Source organism: Amblyomma mixtum, chromosome 9 (genome assembly GCF_055824585.1).
Source record: "Amblyomma mixtum isolate Tamu chromosome 9, ASM5582458v1, whole genome shotgun sequence".
NCBI lineage: Eukaryota > Metazoa > Arthropoda > Arachnida > Ixodida > Ixodidae > Amblyomma > Amblyomma mixtum.
The window spans coordinates 17,162,543-17,179,495 of record NC_143020.1 but is presented as its reverse complement, the minus strand read 5'-3'; the positions used below and the strand labels follow the sequence as shown (position 1 = coordinate 17,179,495).

At 47.4% G+C, this 16,953-nt stretch overlaps 2 protein-coding genes across 2 annotated transcripts in view; one reads left to right on the top strand and one right to left on the bottom strand.

Moving 5' to 3' along the window:
- The window catches only part of LOC149328407 (uncharacterized), a 213,720-nt gene extending 207,073 nt beyond the window's left edge, over window positions 1-6,647 (top strand). Inside the window, exon 3 of the mRNA XM_089561839.1 lies at window positions 6,559-6,647. The gene's annotated coding sequence lies outside the window, so the exon portion shown is untranslated. The remainder of the gene's footprint in view (window positions 1-6,558) is intronic.
- The window catches only part of LOC149328406 (uncharacterized), a 62,623-nt gene continuing 49,423 nt past the window's right edge, over window positions 3,754-16,953 (bottom strand). The window contains exons 6-7 of the mRNA XM_089558988.1: window positions 8,644-8,869; window positions 3,754-3,771 (exon numbers count right to left, since the gene is read on the bottom strand). Of these exons, the coding sequence (XP_089415114.1) occupies window positions 3,754-3,771; window positions 8,644-8,869 (244 nt within the window). The remainder of the gene's footprint in view (window positions 3,772-8,643; window positions 8,870-16,953) is intronic.

Below are 16,953 nucleotides of genomic sequence, written 5' to 3'. Positions count from 1 at the left end.
GTAATGTAGCTTTCGCTGCAAAAACTATGGAGTCTAAACGGTCCGCTAATTTTGAAAAAGCAAAGGCGCGCAACTTGCTCAATTTATAGGCGGACACCACCCACACTTCTGATGGACTATTTACTTCGTGCAAGCGAGAACTGTGCCAGGAGCGCGATTTCATCGAAGGCCGCAATCATAAGAAGGCCTAGATGCACGTTAGTGAATGGACCCAAAACGTGTCTGGAAGGCGCTCAACGGAGCCGTCGCTTGTAAAACCTCAAAATGGCCGCAAAACCTCTCAGCCGCAAAAGGCAGTCAGCTTTCGCTGAATAAAGCACTATGTCTGTATGCTTTGATGAAATTATTTTTATAAATATAGTGGTGACTGCGTTTTTTTGGTTCATTTACCTCCACGTCTAGATCAAAAGTCGATCTGCGTTTGCACTGCAGCCGAACATTCACCAGGGAAGAATTTAATATTTTTGCGGTGGGAAAAGCAGAGTAACAGTTTCCTTTTTCTCAGATCGACCTCCTGAAAAGAACAGGCTTGGTTTACATTTAAGTGTTTCTATTTCAGTGAGGATAGATCAGCGCACAAATAGGCCATAAAAATGTTTGCTTGACTTTCCGCTTCACTGTCAAATAAGCTTTAGAAAACCTTAGTTGATTTTCTTGCATGTAAATTTGGTTAAAAATCGCAAATTATAGTTAGCCCAACACATTATCTCTCGATCAATATAGCGATTAAGTTTTTTCGACGTCGCTCGGCAAGATCTGTATCGAGCACCATCGCACATTCAGAAAAGGCGTATGACAATCAGCAAGGCAGAAATTGGGGCGAGTTGGTACGTATTCATGATATTCATGATTCATGAAGTGTTTCTATATATACCCCTTGTGTTCTTCAGTAAAAACTAGTTGATAGTCAGCGCTTGTTTGTGTTACTCTTCCGTTTTTCGTTTTTTTTTCCCGTTCTTGTTCCGCTGTGAACAATATCATGAATGCGTGTGACAAGCCTGTCGTTCTGAAGGAATGACGGCAGTGCTCCACGACCGATGCGTTGACAAAAATACAGTTACGCGCAAGAAAAGGCCGCGGAGAGTTCCCTCGCGCGACAGCGGCCCCAGCCGCTTCATTTGCCTCGAAACGAGAAGCGGCGTGCAAGATTGATTGATTGATTGATTGATTGATTGATTGATTGATTGATTGATTGATTGATTGATTGATTGATTGATTGATTGATTGATTGATTGATTGATTGAAAACATCTTTATTTGCTTAATATTCTTAGAACATGTGGGTGGGCCACCTCGTCCGGTAGTGCACTGGCTGTTGCTCACGCAGAGGAGGCAGCTAACGCATTGGCTGTAGCATCTAACCCCAACGCCGTTGTGCTCACTGATTCCCAGAGCGCCTGTCGCAACTACAATACTGTTTTAATTCACAGGTCAGGGTTGTCATTGCTGACTAAGCATCCACGCAACCAATCCTCAGTCATCTGGTTTCCCGGTCACCTGGAACAACCAGGAGGAAACGAAGCCGCTCACAGGCATGCCCGAGCTCTTCTATACGGGCGTCTCCGCGTGATGACCATGAAGGGTGCCGCGACCTGATAGGTTTAGCAGTGCATGCCGACAATATCGCGCCATACAGAACAGCTAGGAAGGTGTACCCAACACCACATAAATCCCTCAATAAGTAAGAAGAGAACACCGTTAGGATACTATAACCTAACATATACCCAACGGCAGCTAAGTTACAACAGTGGTACCCTACACTATACTCTCCGCAGTGCCCAAACTGCGGCGTGGGAGAGGTTTCGCTGTACGGAGACAGTGTGAAAAAATAAAGGTAAAGTCCGTGCTTCGCTGAGCATGGGCAGGAATCTTCGGTGAATTATTTCTCGTTTGTTAAGTGTGTCAGTGCATAAAACAGAGCACCAGACGTTGGATGTAGCCTTGTGATTGCAATAAAGTTTTGTTAACGCCATCTATGTGCTTTGGGTCACAGTACTACATCGCTTGTACGCCTTAAAGCGACTACTAATGCTAATCTTCCCAATTTATCGACTTATTGTGGGCTTCCCAGTAAAATCATGTCCTCCATACGCTTCTTCACGTTTCATCGATCACATAAACACTGTATTAAACATGCCTTACTTTTTTCGATTTCCAGCCAAAGGACAGCTTGAAAAAGACGTAGCTATAATTTTGCAAGCCCACGAAGCACTGCTAATGCGTGTCTCAGCAGCAAGATATTGTTTCGAATCTTATTTTGAATGCCAGAACGGGTTACAGATTGCTTACTGCTAATCATTTTCCTCGAAAAGAACGTTTCTTAACGCAACAAGTTTATAAGTTAGTTTAGTTTATGGGGTTTAACGTCCCAAAGCGACTAAGGCTATGAGGGACGCCGTAGTGGAGGGCTCCGGAAATTTCGACCACCTGGGGTTCTTTAACGTGCACTGACATCGCACAGTACACGGGCCTCTAGAATTTCTCCTCCAAAGAAATTCTAGCCGCCGCGGCCGGGATCGAACCCGCGTCTTTTGGGACAGCAGCCGAGCACCATAACCGCTGAGCCACCGCGGCGGCGCAACAAGTTTATAAACGGCAGCCACTTTGGCTGCATTGTGCAAATAAGTACAAAAACTCATTTTTCGTTAAAGATGCACCAAAAGGAAAGCTTAGCTGGTCTTTTTAGCACGGAAACTTCATATACGTGCTCTCAGCATACTTAGAAAGTCTGCGGCTGATTTTCTGTTTAATCAATTAAACGTCCCGGCTACCGCCTGTAATTTTTTACTCACCTCCGCAAGTAGGTGGAGTCACCCGACCCGTGCTGTGCCTTTCAGGCAGTCGCGTGACGGCTTCGCTTTCACTTTTATTTTTTTTTCCACGAATAAATAGATTCAGTCCCAGAAAGCATAATGCCGCGAATGTTTGTAGTGTTTGTTCATTCCTCAAGGCTGCCGGCACGCCGCTTTATCGCTTCGTTTGTGATGCAAGGCAAGCCTAGATTTATCTCGACCGATCGCATCCAGGCGGAGCCGACTATACGTTGCTCCAGAGTGTTCCAGTAACTTTCCAAGCTTTATCTCGGAAGTTCGCTATCAGCTTTTAAAAGAGCTCGGCCGAGAGCGGCGGGCATTCTGTTCGACGACCACCGAGCACGCTTGTTGCTACCCAACCGCCGAGTGATTCAGTTCTTTGCAGGATCAAGTCATCCCAAATAAAGAGTTTCGTTTCGAAGACATTCTCGCTGTTTTCCTGTTTGCTGGACTGCAGTCACCACTACGTGACAATAGCCACCAATTCGTCCCACGGTAAATAAAAATACCCCTGGACTCTTTGCATTACGTATCACTCTGGCGATAACAAAGCGGCAAGCCGCCACCAGACTCGCAGGAAGGCACTCCACAGGTTGACTGACTCCTCCTACTTCCGAAAGTAAATAAAAAAAAGCTGGTGCCGGAACGTTTAATTCGATTTAATGGGGGATCGGCCGCTCAGGACAAATGAAGTTTCTATGAATGTTTGGAGCTTTCAGATTGAGCGTCTTGTATATTTCTTTCCCACGACCGAAGGGATGGCTTCACGCCAAATATGCCTTTTTTAAGCACTTGTTGGGAAGAAGGCTGCAAATATAGAAAACAACAGGAGAAATAGGAAGACAACTTCAAGGATTCGTTTATTGGTGATGCTGTGACGTAATATGAAGAAGAAACTGTGTCGTTTATTACATATCGTTTAACTTGGTGACTGCGTGCTGCTACTGCCTCAATATGTTCTGAAAAACAAAAAGAAAACACTTTAGTTCCTCCAAAAACTTTTTGTTATATCCGTACCTAAGGGCGAGGGCGCGTTAGACAGCTTCCATGGTTTTTGTTATAAATATACGTGATGTCGGCTGCACTTCTACTTACTGATAACGAAAGGTGGCAGAAACTTCACATGCATGCAGACTACGTGATGTCGGCTGCACTTCTACTTACTGATAACGAAAGGTGGCAGAAACTTCACATGCATGCAGACTGCGTGATGTCTGCACTTCTACTTACTGACGACGAAACGTGGCACAAACTTCACATGCATGCAGACTACGTGATCTCGGCTGCACTTCTGCTTACTGATAACGAAAGGTGGCACAAACTTCACATGCATGCAGACTACGTGATGTCTGCACTTCTACTTACTGACGACGAATGGTGGCACAAACTTCACATGCATGCAGACTACGTGATCTCGGCTGCACTTCTACTTACTGACGACGAAAGGTGGCAGAAACTTCACATGCATGCAGACTACGTGATGTCTGCACTTCTACTTACTGACGACGAATGGTGGCACAAACTTCACATGCATGCAGACTACGTGATCTCGGCTGCACTTCTACTTACTGACGACGAATGGTGGCACAAACTTCACATGCATGCAGACTACGTGATGTCTGCACTTCTACTTACTGACGACGAAACGTGGCACAAACTTCACATGCATGCAGACAGTCTCCAATTTTCGGAATTCCGCAGCTTTCCAGCCGATTTTCTTGTACCAGAAGCTCAAGGCGCAACTAATTATTTCGTAAGTTTGCTACGCACATTTGAGCTACGAATTTAAAAACTTGATCCCAAGTCAACTTCCTTTAAAATGCGCTCGAAATAATGAAAAATATTGACTTCCAATAACATGGCAAGTAGAATACATTTGAAGAAGCAAGCGTACTCATGTTTTATCTTAACAAAGGTTACAAGCAAAATCGTGATTTTTAAATTTTTTCTAGTTGTACCGCTTGGATTATTCATATTCAAGCACATGCAATCAATTTGAAGTGAATTGCGCGGCAGTTACTATCTTAATCAACAATAACGAGTAGAGGTGACTAACAAATTATCGTAACTAATATGTATCGACCTCATAATATGAAACATTACGCAGCACTTTACTATTAATCTTCAATAAAGAGGCAACCAATGTCTTTGCGTGCAATTTCGAACAGGATTAGCGATGCCGGTTTTTAGCTACTACCGAAAAATTAGGCCACTTCTCGAAATTTTGAATTGCAAGATTTTTACATTTGATTAGAAAAACCCGTTTCCAACTACAGATAAGAATTTTGCTAAAAGTGCATAAGGGACCAAGAAAAGTTGAGGAAAAATTTTTGTCTCTTTTCAATTCTTTTCTTGCTCTGGTCTCAGAAGAGCCATTCTTTGCAACAAAAACCTTTTTGAGCGTAGTTTGTAGTTTTTTCATTGCGTAATTTTAATGAGCTGCAGCAATAAAACGCCCCCTGTAAGCGAAGTACCTGCTCCCACAATCTTTCCAGCTGATATTTCGGCACGAACTTGCTTTGAAGTTCGTGACCTGTGTGCTTCCATTGCATGGACTCTTATTTAAACTACGGATCGTTGTGGTGTATCCATTTTTCATCAACCGTAAAAGTTTGAGAACAGAAGTCTCCTGATTATGTTAAATGAATATATGCAGATTATCTTCCCTAAATTGCTGGCGATGTGCTTTCTGCTCACGCGTCAACATTCGTTGCGCTCACCGGGAACTAACTTTCGATACCATAAAAACATCGTGGGTGGTACTGGAAGCCATGCCTACCGAAATGCCTAATTCATACATAACGCCGATGATCAACCAGACTGATGGCCTCCACATTACGGCGATCATCTTCAGTTGACTGTCTATCGCTTTTAAACTGCTTGACCAAATCCTTTAATAGGCAGTAGGAAATTGTATTGCGACAATAAGCAGACATCATATATTTTATGGGTCACTTTCTTTTTTTTATAATGCTTAACCACGAAACATAGTTAAAAATATGTTCCTTTCTCCTAACTCACACTTTGCTGCACTTCTTATACTGTCCCTTCAAGTGCTTTAATCGCATTGAACTGCTATTGCATAATATGCCCAGACTAGTCTCAATCAGACGTACAAACTGAGCTGCCGAACACAGGCGGAGCATACTGGGCTAGACAACTTACTGAACGCTCTCCTTTATGTATCACGTTAGGTTCGGAAAGAGTTTGTTTTGTCGTAATAAACGTTAGCATCTTGTATTTATGGTAAATGTACTTTTATGTATCATGTGAGGAATGGAAAATGTTTGTTTTGTTCAAATAACTGTTAGCACCTTTTGTTTATGGTCAATGTACTTTAACTGTTTTCCGGTCTCTATGTAAACTGTTTTGAATCGAAGCGTAGTTTTTGTTTTTTGTCTATCCCACACATCCAAGTTTGGCTGTTTTAGCGATGCCTCTAGTCACGGTCCGTTTTCCTGTTTTCACATACTGGGACAATGTTTGCATCAATTTATTATTGGTTTATATTCATTTCACTGCATATGACTTCAGTTTTTCCGTACAGTTTGAAATAGTTTTTGGCTTGATGCCGTTTTACAGGTTCGCAAACATCCTTGCTCTATTTCGTAAAAACGTTTTAAATGCTCAAACAGTGTTCTTATTTTGAATGCTTATTGTTTTTCCTTCGCTCTGCTGATATTCACACTCTTAACTGCCGCATCAATTCATACAATAAAATATTGCTGTGTGTATCTCTTGTGCAGGGTGTGTTGCTGGGCCAGTTGGTTTGACATCCCGAACGTGCAGCGCTGACAGACGAGGGACAAAGGAGAGACGAGACACACAGGCAACGTTTCTAGATAAAGACAGTTGGAAAACTTGCTCCGGGTATGCGGCCCCTTTCTGTCGCCTATTTCATGGATGGATGGATGGATGGATGCATGGATGGATGGATGGACGGACGGACGGACGGACGGACGGGTGGACGGACGGACGGACGGACGGACGGATGGACGGATGGATGGAAGGATGGATGGATGGATGGATGGATGGATGGATGGATGGATGGATGGATGGATGGATGGATGGATGGATGGATGGGTGGGTGGGTGGGTGGGTGGGTGGGTGGGTGGGTGGGTGGGTGGGTGGATGGATGGGTGGATGGGTGGATGGGTGGATGGATGGATGGATGGGTGGGTGAATGGGTGGGTGGGTGGGTGGGTGGGTGGGTGGGTGGGTGGATGGGTGGGTGGGTGGGTGGGTGGGTGGATGGGTGGATGGGTGGATGGGTGGGTGGGTGGATGGGTGGATGGGTGGATGGGTGGATGGATGGATGGATGGATGGATGGGTGGATGGGTGGATGGGTGGATGGATGGATGGGTGGATGGGTGGATGGGTGGATGGGTGGATGGGTGGATGGGTGGATGGATGGATGGATGGATGGATGGATGGATAGGAGCGCCCCATTTGAAACGGGGTGGTGGCAATTGCCACCATGCTCAGCTTTAGTACCGCGTTTGTTTTCCCATGGCCTCCGTGACCAGCTTAAGCATCGGTACTTCAACATCGCGCTTGATCTCAGAGGCCACGGTTTCTCTTCACCGCCGCGGCGCCCATATTATTATCGAAAAACGTTGAGCTGGTAGTAGCAGACATGGAGGAAAAAAAACTGAGGAGGGAGTGTCCGGCGACAACCTTGAAGCCTAGTCTTAACAAGTAAAGATATAGCAAAAAAAAGAAAGTGTCTCCCCCCGTGATCGCACCACGTGATAGCGTGCGGTGAAGTCTAGCCCCGCTGCGCGCGCGCATGCGCCGAGTAGAGCGGCAGACTAACTGTAGATCAACTTCCTTGCTGTAGACGCCCGCGCCGCGGGTCGCGCATACGCGCGCACTAAAACATACCGGAATCGAAACATAAAGGACCGGCTCGGAGAGCGAAAAAGTGAGGGAGAAAACGACTTCAAAACACTCGGCTTGCGAACGCTGGCCGCGTGACGTCATGCTCCCTCCTTATTTTTTTTTTCCTCCATGGTAGCAGACGACGCGCTCATCCTAAAGCGACCGCAGCGCCACCACCTAGACGGCGATCGCGTGGGGCCGCTTTGCTCCCTGGCTCGCCGGCGAAGTTTCCCAACCGTCTTTATCTAGAAACGTTGCACACAGGGCACTCAACTGACAACTTTAATTTCGAAGGAGCGCGATCCGCACATTTTTTTGCCTCTGCACTTGCGCATGTGCTCTACAATCACTGGTTTTTGGTGTTGTATAAAACGTGCGGATCGCCCTTCTTCGAAATTAAAGTTGTTAGTTCAGCGCCCTGTGTGTGTCGTCTCTCAGCGCTGCCTGTTCAAAGTTTATTTCTTCATCAGTGCTACTTTGTTCTTAAAACTGATTTCACTGTTTTTATATCTGTTTCCCGTAAGAGCATAATAATATGTTGACTCAGCAGGTTCTTGATGTGCCTGTTTACTGAACTATTTACCGCATAGTGTTCAGCGAGCACCACACTTATTCATGCAGAGCACGGTGGTAGAGCAGTGCACTAGAAGGGTTGGAGGAAATGGAGGGAGGGTGACGAGCTAGGCACCGCACCTGATTCAGCTGACCATAGTGACGCCACTCATGCGAAGGTCGCAGAAGCGCAGTAGCAACAATTCATCTAAGATTAAAGCACGCTCAACTGAGAATTACAGAGGCAGTGCTGTCTTTCACCACCAAGGGTACAGTAAAGCCTCCGTAACACTTCAGAAAGCTAATCGAAGAGTAGCCTGGTATAACCCACATATGCTGCATGCAAATCTTAAGGGCGCCTTCTTTTTAACAAGCAAAAGAAAACGGGTTTACTCACTAAGGTCACGTTTTTCAAGTAGGCACCTTCTACAACCGAGAAGTCGATATATTCTCTGTACTCAGTTCCTTTTAGCAATACCGGTGTAGAATCGAAACTTGTGTGCACTAGCCAGGCTTCCGGAGTGTTTCGTACCAGCACGGTAAACTCCTCGTCCTTTTTCAGCTTCACATTTTTGAAAGTCGCTTCCAGGTTGCCTGAAGATTGATGGATTGAACATTTCACGCTGAAAGAAGGGTAAAAAAAAGAATGTGGTCCATTGTGCATTGTGATAGTTTAAGGGTTCTTGTTGTTTTCTTCGTTTCCCAACGTCTAACCAGGACAGTTTGAAACCTAATGGATGGGAATTCGCAAGGCTGCGGAGAGAACAAAAACAAAGTGCAACTGTCGTCTTACAAACACTCTGAAAGGCACCGCTGACTGCTTGTGTGAATGTATAACCACAGTGCTGTGACCGAAAATCAATAAGAAATCTGTAATAAAATGCAATTCTTGGACATTTACACAAAATTAATAAAAGTTCCCTTCAACAATTTCACCTTATAAAAATTTCTAGCACACCTCCAACAAAAAGCTTTAATTTGAAACCCAACAGCTCTGGTCTTTCTTCAGGAGTTACTGGGGGCAGCAGCTAGAGTCTTGCCTACGGTATGCATGGAGGGGAGCAGGAGGTCAAAAGAACGAAAGCTGCGATGCGAAAGGCGTGGGGGAGGGCGGAGAGGGGGTTAAGACTGCGAGTGACGTTTTCGGACTGTGTGGAGGCGGTCAATAGCGACTCTTCTTCTTTGAGTTTTTGGTTGGAGATATGTGAGAATTTATTATAACTCTTGAAACCCAACCAGTAAGAAAAATCTTTCACAGTGTTTACTTCTCAATCATTTCTGCCATAGTTACAGCGCTACAACTATGAAAAATGTTTACCAACTCGCCACACAGCGTTCTTTATCGAGCCATTTCTAGCTTTTCCTACGTTTTCCGGGTGCGCACTTTTCTTCGCTTCCTTTGTATTCCACGTTTCACGTGAACTTTATCGTCCTATGGGGTAGCCCGTTCTCGCGCGTGCGCATTTCTGATTCTTACCACAGGGCGCGGTTTTGCGCAATATCCGGACCACGGACTTCATGCTGTAGCGGTTTCTGCTCAAAGTTTTGCCGAGTTCTCGTCTCTTCCATTCAGGCTCCCACGCTGCCAGGAACTAGCGCCTGAGACCATTCCTTTTAGCGATGGAAGCTGATGAGCTGCACTGCTTCTTTCCGCGCGTCTGAGCAACCATCAGCTGACCAACTTGCCATCGCACGGTACTGTCTGGCCTTGAGCGCAAGTGATGTGGTGAATGCGTTGCCGAGTCTTCGTCCTTACCCCTCTAAAGGTCCTGCACTGCGGTTTAAAATAACCTTCGCACCCTTCTCGTGCTCGTCCCGTCATGCTCCGCAGCTGTGCTGGTGCCCACGTGATTACAAGCCCATACTTCTGCGACTCAAAACCAGGGAACACAGACGCTGCTACAAGCCATAATTACCTGACAACACCTGCACCTATCAATGTCATCATGCATGGAAACATGACTCGGAGAAATGTCGATTAAGGTTTGCTTCCGAAAACTATTCTATCCTTAATAGCTTCATTTTGTCCTAAGGTGATCTAAGCAATTTGTGAGCATGAGCGAGCGATTATTTTGTAAAGTTCACGAGTAAGAAAACGCGATCGTGGAAGCAGCGAAGAGTCCCGCAAGATAGCAACGACAAGGAGGCTCGTCAATATGCCCATTGGTGGAAAGTACCACCGCAAAGTAATTCTCAGCTCCTGCTTTAGGTTTGCTTTAGACTAAGAAAACAAAAATAAGAAGCCGAAAACTTTGTTAAAACATTAAGTTGGGCTAGTTGGTAACGGCTTGAAGCAACCATATTCTTAGCGGTAAGAAACAGACACAACGCCAAGATACACACACACAGGACACCCGCTGGACTTCAACTTTCTTTATTGGACACTTGTACGACATAAATATGTATCACCGAGCACACGCAGGTGCCTCGTCATCCGCAGCAGGTCTAACTACGCCCTCCCCTCTCCTGCAAGGCATACGGTTGCGCAGATAAACAATCTCTTTTTCTGCCAACGCCAGGGAGGGAGTGCTTACACACATGTCGCCCGCCTCTTGAATACGAAAGGCTTCGATAATTTCCCTTTCTTTTTTGTCGGCTCCCACATGCATCACAGACGTAGCTCATATACAGGGATACAGCCTTTACAACTTCTGCAATGCTTCACCAATTCAGCTCCAGCGGCCTGTGATGAAACATCCCTTCTGTGCTCTCTAATCCTGTAGTTGACACACCTTCCGGTCTGGCCTATATATACCTTGCCACAGGCAAGTGGAATGGTGTACACCACTCCCGTTCGGCAGGTTACAAACTTCATTTGGTGCTTTTTGCTGCAACACGGCTTCTTCGTTTCTGTGACTGCTGAACATAATCGTCGCAGCTTTTCAGGGGCTGTCAACAGAACACCAACACCACACTTCTGGGCAACTTTTTTGAGGCGGTGGGATAGACTGTGTACGTACGGGATTGCGACCCGCCGATTAAGCCTTTCTTCACCTGCCTTCACTTTGGCACCACCAAGCTCCCGTAGTAAAGCTTCGACCACCGCATTCACCGATTGTAGAGGGTAGTCCGCCTTGTCCAAACGGTCAACCTGCTCTTGCAGACTGGCTCCCATGTTATGCGGGCACGACGTCTGCAGAGACGCACGCAGGCTGTTCATCACAATGCTGCGCTTCACTACCTTCGAATGAGCCGAAGCGTGGTCCCAGGGGGCAGCTGTGGGTACAGAATTCCTTTGGAAACAGTGTCGCCCGAGCCTTCTGTCCCGGAAGAAACGAGAGGGGTGTGCTGAAGAGAAGAATAAGAATGTAACCCTGCTGACAAATGAAGAGTTGCCAGAGGATGCTGAAAAGGTGTTGCGCTGCGGTTCGAAGTTCTATGTGGAGCCCAAAGAAAAACTTGTAAGTCTTGTGTCTATGGTTAGGAAGATTGTAGATAATGTTGCGCCTGAAGAGAAACAGCGGTGTATTTCAGAGGGCATGGACTGTGTACTAGCTAGAAAGAAGCCTGCAGGAGCGCTGCGCAAATACTTCGAAGTACAACCGAATATCTAAAGAACAAAGAGCTTGCTTTCCTAACAGCTGATAAAGAAGGGGGATTTGTAGTACTTCCAAATGATATGTTTCTGAAAAAAGCGAAAGAGGCTATATGTTAGAACTTCGATCCATTCGAAAAGAGAATTGCGAAATTAAAGAAAAAAGGCTTGGTTTTATGTGAGGAGCTAAAATTGGTTGCGCTGAAAAAACAGGTGGACAGGGCTGAGGAGAATAGTTTAAGAATCTTTTTTTCAGTTAAAACATATAAGCAAGGACAGCCCTTTCGAGCCATTGTTTCAGAGCAGGGATCCTGGCAAGGGGTGCTTTCAAGGTTCATTCAAAAACAACTGAAGCTTCTAACAGTAGTTGTTCCCTTTAGGGTCAGGAATGCGATGGAAGTGGTTGATTACCTAAAAGAGCAGCACGAAACACCATGTGGTAAGTTTGCATTTTCTATTGACGTAGTAGATTTGTTTTACAGTATTCCGCAGCCACAACTAATCGATGCTGTCCGTGACCTCATAGAAAACGGGGGTGCGGTAGACTTCCAGAACGCTTGTGGTTTGTCAGTAAACAGTTTTTTGGAATTGCTATCCTTTTATTTGAAAGCAACTGTGGTGTGTTTCAGAGATGACTATTTTGTTCAGAAGGATGGAATATGTATCGGGTCTTGTTTAGCGCCTATGCTTAGTGATATATTTTTAGCTCATTCTCACAAGCGCATTGCTAAGGGTTTAGATTAGAGTGTTGTGAAATGTTTCAGATATGTAGACGATTATCTGGTGATTGTAAAATTGAATAGCCTCCAGGAACGTGCCTCTTCTGTATCTGGTACTTTAGATGTTTATCACAGATGTGCAGATGGGCTTAGGTTCACTCATGAACTTCCAGTGAATGGCACTATCCAGTTTTTAGAAGTGTCCCTATGCATCACGGGTAATCGTACGTGCTGAGCATATAAGCTGAGATCAGAAAAACAGGTTTTATATTACGCTTCAGCTCATTCGAAGGTAGTGAAGCGCGGCATTGTGATGAACAGCCTGCGCGCGGCTGTGCAGAAGTCGTGCCCGCATAACATGGAAGCCAGTCTGCAAGAGCAGGTTGACCGTTTGGACAAGGCGGACTACCCTCTACAATCGGTGAATGCGGTGATCGAAGCTTTACTACGGGAGCTTGGTGGTGCCAAATTCAAGGCAGGTGAAGAAAGGCTTAAGCGGTGGGTCGCAATCCCGTACGTCCACAGTCTATCCCACCGCCTCAAAAGAGTTGCCCAAAAGTGTGGTGTTGGTGTTCTGTTCACAGCCCCTGAAAAGCTGGTACGATTATGTTCAGCAGTCACAGAAACGAAGAAGCCGTGTTGCAGCAAAAAGCACCAAATGAAGTTTGTAACCTGCCGAACGGGAGTGGTGTACACCATTCCACTTGCCTGTGGCAAGGTATATATAGGCCAGACCGGAAGGTGTGTCAATGACAGGATTAGAGAGCACAGAAGGGATGTTTCATCACAGGCCGGTGGAGCTGAATTGGTGAAGCATTGCAGAAGTTGTAAAGGCTGTATCCCTGTATATGACGCTACGTCTGTGATGCATGTAGGAGCCGACAAAAAAGAAAGGGAAATTATCGAAGCCTTTCGTATTCAAGAGGCGGGCCACATGTGTGTGAGCACTCCCTCCCTCGCGTTGGCAGAAAAAGAGATTGTTTATCTGCGCAACCGTATGCCTTGCAGGAGAGGGGAGGGCGTAGTTAGACCTGATGCGGATGACGAGGCACTTGCGTGTGCTCAGTGATACATACTTATGTCGTACAAGTGTCCAGTAAAATTAGTTGAAGTCTAGCGGGTGTCCTGTGTGTGTATCTTGGTGTTGTGTCTGTTTCTTACCGCTAAGAATATGATTCCTTCAAGCCGAAAACTTTCACCAGTCAGAAAACGAACTTTAAACCCTCAGAGGATGAAGAAGGCAAGATATTCCCACGCATAGACGACAAAGCATTCTTGGCTCTTTTATAAAGTGGCGCCGCCGCGGTGGCTCAGCGGCTATGGTGCTCGGCTGCTGTCCCAAAAGACGCGGGTTCGATCCCGGCCGCGGCGGCTGGAATTTCTTTGGAGGAGAAATTCTAGAGGCCCGTGTACTGTGCGATGTCAGTGCACGTTAAAGAACCCCAGGTGGTCGAAATTTCCGGAGCCCTCCACTACGGCGTCTCTCATAGCCTCAGTCGCTTTGGGACGTTAAACCCCATAAACCAACCAAACCAACCATTATAAAGTGGCGTCCGAAACCAGGCCAACAGATCAGACCTGGCTCAAAGCGCCCTTCGCGCTACGCTCCGCAAGGCACCCAGCGACGACAAAGAGGAACGGCTTCTGCGCACAGCGTTACCGCCTTGATAAACATGTCAACTGTAAACCTGACAATGTCGGCACTGTTTCGTTTTCACCGTAGCTCTGACACGATTTCATGGCTGGTTCAAATACGTTCTTCCAAACTTTTTTTTTTCAGCGCTGCAGGCTTGAGCCACTACAGCGTTAGAGTGCTTTTGCCATCACCATGACACACACTCCGGCTTCAGCTTCTTCAGCACCACACCCTTGCCATCCCCGTCTGACGTCACAAACGGCAGCTTCAGGGCCTCAAAGTCCGCTCCTAAATATGCCAACGCACGCCCACAAACGTTACAGGTTTTCCTATGCAGCCCAGGAAACTAATTTTTCCAGTTCCGTGGCAACACAACCAACTGGCTGAGCGCAACTGGTCGTCGTTGTTTTCTCTGTCTGTCCTAAATCACAGGAACCTGGGGCAATACCACTCTTCCAAGACGTGCACGAATTCCGCAATGGGCCGTCGTACGCTGCGTGCAAGCTGTCAGGTGGCGCGCAGCGCTTCCAGATTCGTCAAGTCGGTCTCTCAGCATCTGTGACACACGACAAGAAAGAAAACAAAAGTGCCTCTGCCGCTGCTTTACATCTCTGCCAAGCTTTCGTGTCGCTACCTTCATTCTCTCAAGCACCAGCACCCATCACGTGTTGGGTACAGCTACGCAGCAGAAAGGACGACGCGCCCCCTACAAATTCTATCCCTGCTGTCAAAATTTGCGCATCGCCCTACTCCTCGCTCTCACAGTGGTGCATACTTCTTGCTGTAAACTTGAGCTTCGTCCACGCATAGTCAGACATGCGGCTTCCGCCTGGTGGCGCTTACCACTGACGATCGCTTCCTTGGCAAGCACACTCCAGCCTAGGCAGGGCACTAGAGGGGGGACGCACAACTAAAAGCGTTATTCGAGAGCCAGGCTCGAAGAAGAAGAGGAGGTTCTGCTCCGTTTCCTAAAGGAGCCCTTTACGACCGCTACAGCCATTATTGAATCCCGTCCATTTTTCTGACCACACCGACGTCGTAAAGGTCGCTCCTCGCCAGCCGCCGCGCTGGGCCTCGCCTCGCTGGAGGCTAGGCCTATCACCGGCAGTGCACCTACCCCAACAGCCATGGACTGCAAGCGCAGGGCGACAACCTAAGCCTTGCAACGTCCAGACCCAGTGAGTGGACCACAGTACTCCGCGCATACTATATTCGAGAACCTAGCCTGAAAGCCCTGTTTGTACCCCCTCCCCCCCCTCCCCACAAACAGCAGTGTCCGCCGTCGGTGCTCAGGCCGAAGCTGCCCCTGCATCCTTTAAGCCGACGTACCGCGCTCAACAGCAACAGCTGCGCGTGTCGGACGCAGCCTCGCAGCGATGTAATGGAAACACCTTGCTTCACTCCCGCCCGGCGCTATACGGGTAATTTTTCGACCGAGAGGCGGGCTAACTTTGAGCGGAGCCATGGCGCCGCCACTTATGCAAGCCCTGCAAATCATCGCCGATGGCCGGAACCTAGGGGATTTTCACCTCCAGATCCACCCTACGAATAACACATTCACCGTCGCTAACCCCGAGGAGATAACCGCCCTGCAACTCGTCCAACTCAATGAAGGGGTACTCCAAGGGACCACTTACCCTGTCGCCACCAGCATCGCACCGCCGCCCGCGGCTGTACGCAGAGTCATCTCGCAGGCCTACTGGGCGGAGGCCCGGAGCAGGTGCTACGGACCTCCAGACCCGCAACCCGGACGCAGATATTATCGCGGCCCGCGGAATGGGGAGAATCCTCTCAATATTGATCACTTTTGCTCACGGACCATTCCCTCATACCATACACTACATGTATGCTGTATAGATACACGGCATACAAGGGCATTCCAGTTGCCTGCACAAACTGTCGTCGACCGGACCACAGATATGACGCCTGTCCCTACCCCAAGACTGGTCTTTTCCCGTGGTGCGGGAACAAGTATGACGCTCAAGCTGTTCCTTCCTGCATCCCGATCTGTATTCTCTGTGGGGGCGAGCACCTCACGGGTACCGGCTCGTGCAAGGCAAGACATCCCACTCCGAAACAACGCAGCCCACCGCCAGAGAAGAATAAGCCCTTTAGCAAGAAGGACTTTTCCCCGCTGCAAACGACCCTCCCTACTACCTCTACGTGGGCCTCCAAGATTTTTCTCGGACTTATACCCCGACCTCCCAGGACCAGGAAGTGACTGCTCTGCGGGAAGAGGTAAGGCAGCCATCTTTAACTCCACCCCTGCTGTACCCTCCACACCTCCACTACCATCCTTTCCAGCCACCTCGCCACCTGTCCAACCTCCTTCGAAAAAGAGGAGGCCTGATAAGAGCCAACCGCAACCGATCGACTTGGCAGCTAAATTTCAGGACTTGACCGAAAACTTAGAAGCCAGGCTCACAAAGCAAATTAGTGCACAGGTAACTGCGCAGTGCCAAATTTTGATTGAAGCTACCAATACCCGTTTAATGGATACTGCCATCACTAGCACCACGGCCAAGGTAGAGGAGCGTTTACCTCGCCTTATTCCCAGACTCTTACCGGCCTCTCCTCCTACAGTGCCACCCCCCACACCCCTCCACCCTACAGCATGGCTCCTCCGTAGGACCATAATTCTTTACAGATTGTTCAGTGGAACTGCAAGGGCTTTCAGCGTAAGCCCGATCCTGTGCAGCAAATTATTTGCACTTCCTCATTCCCACCAGACATCATCGCAATTCAGGACGCAAACGTTCGCAAAGAGCTTCCAGGATACCTTCTTATCCCCTCGGGCTCTAATCATCTTACTCGGGT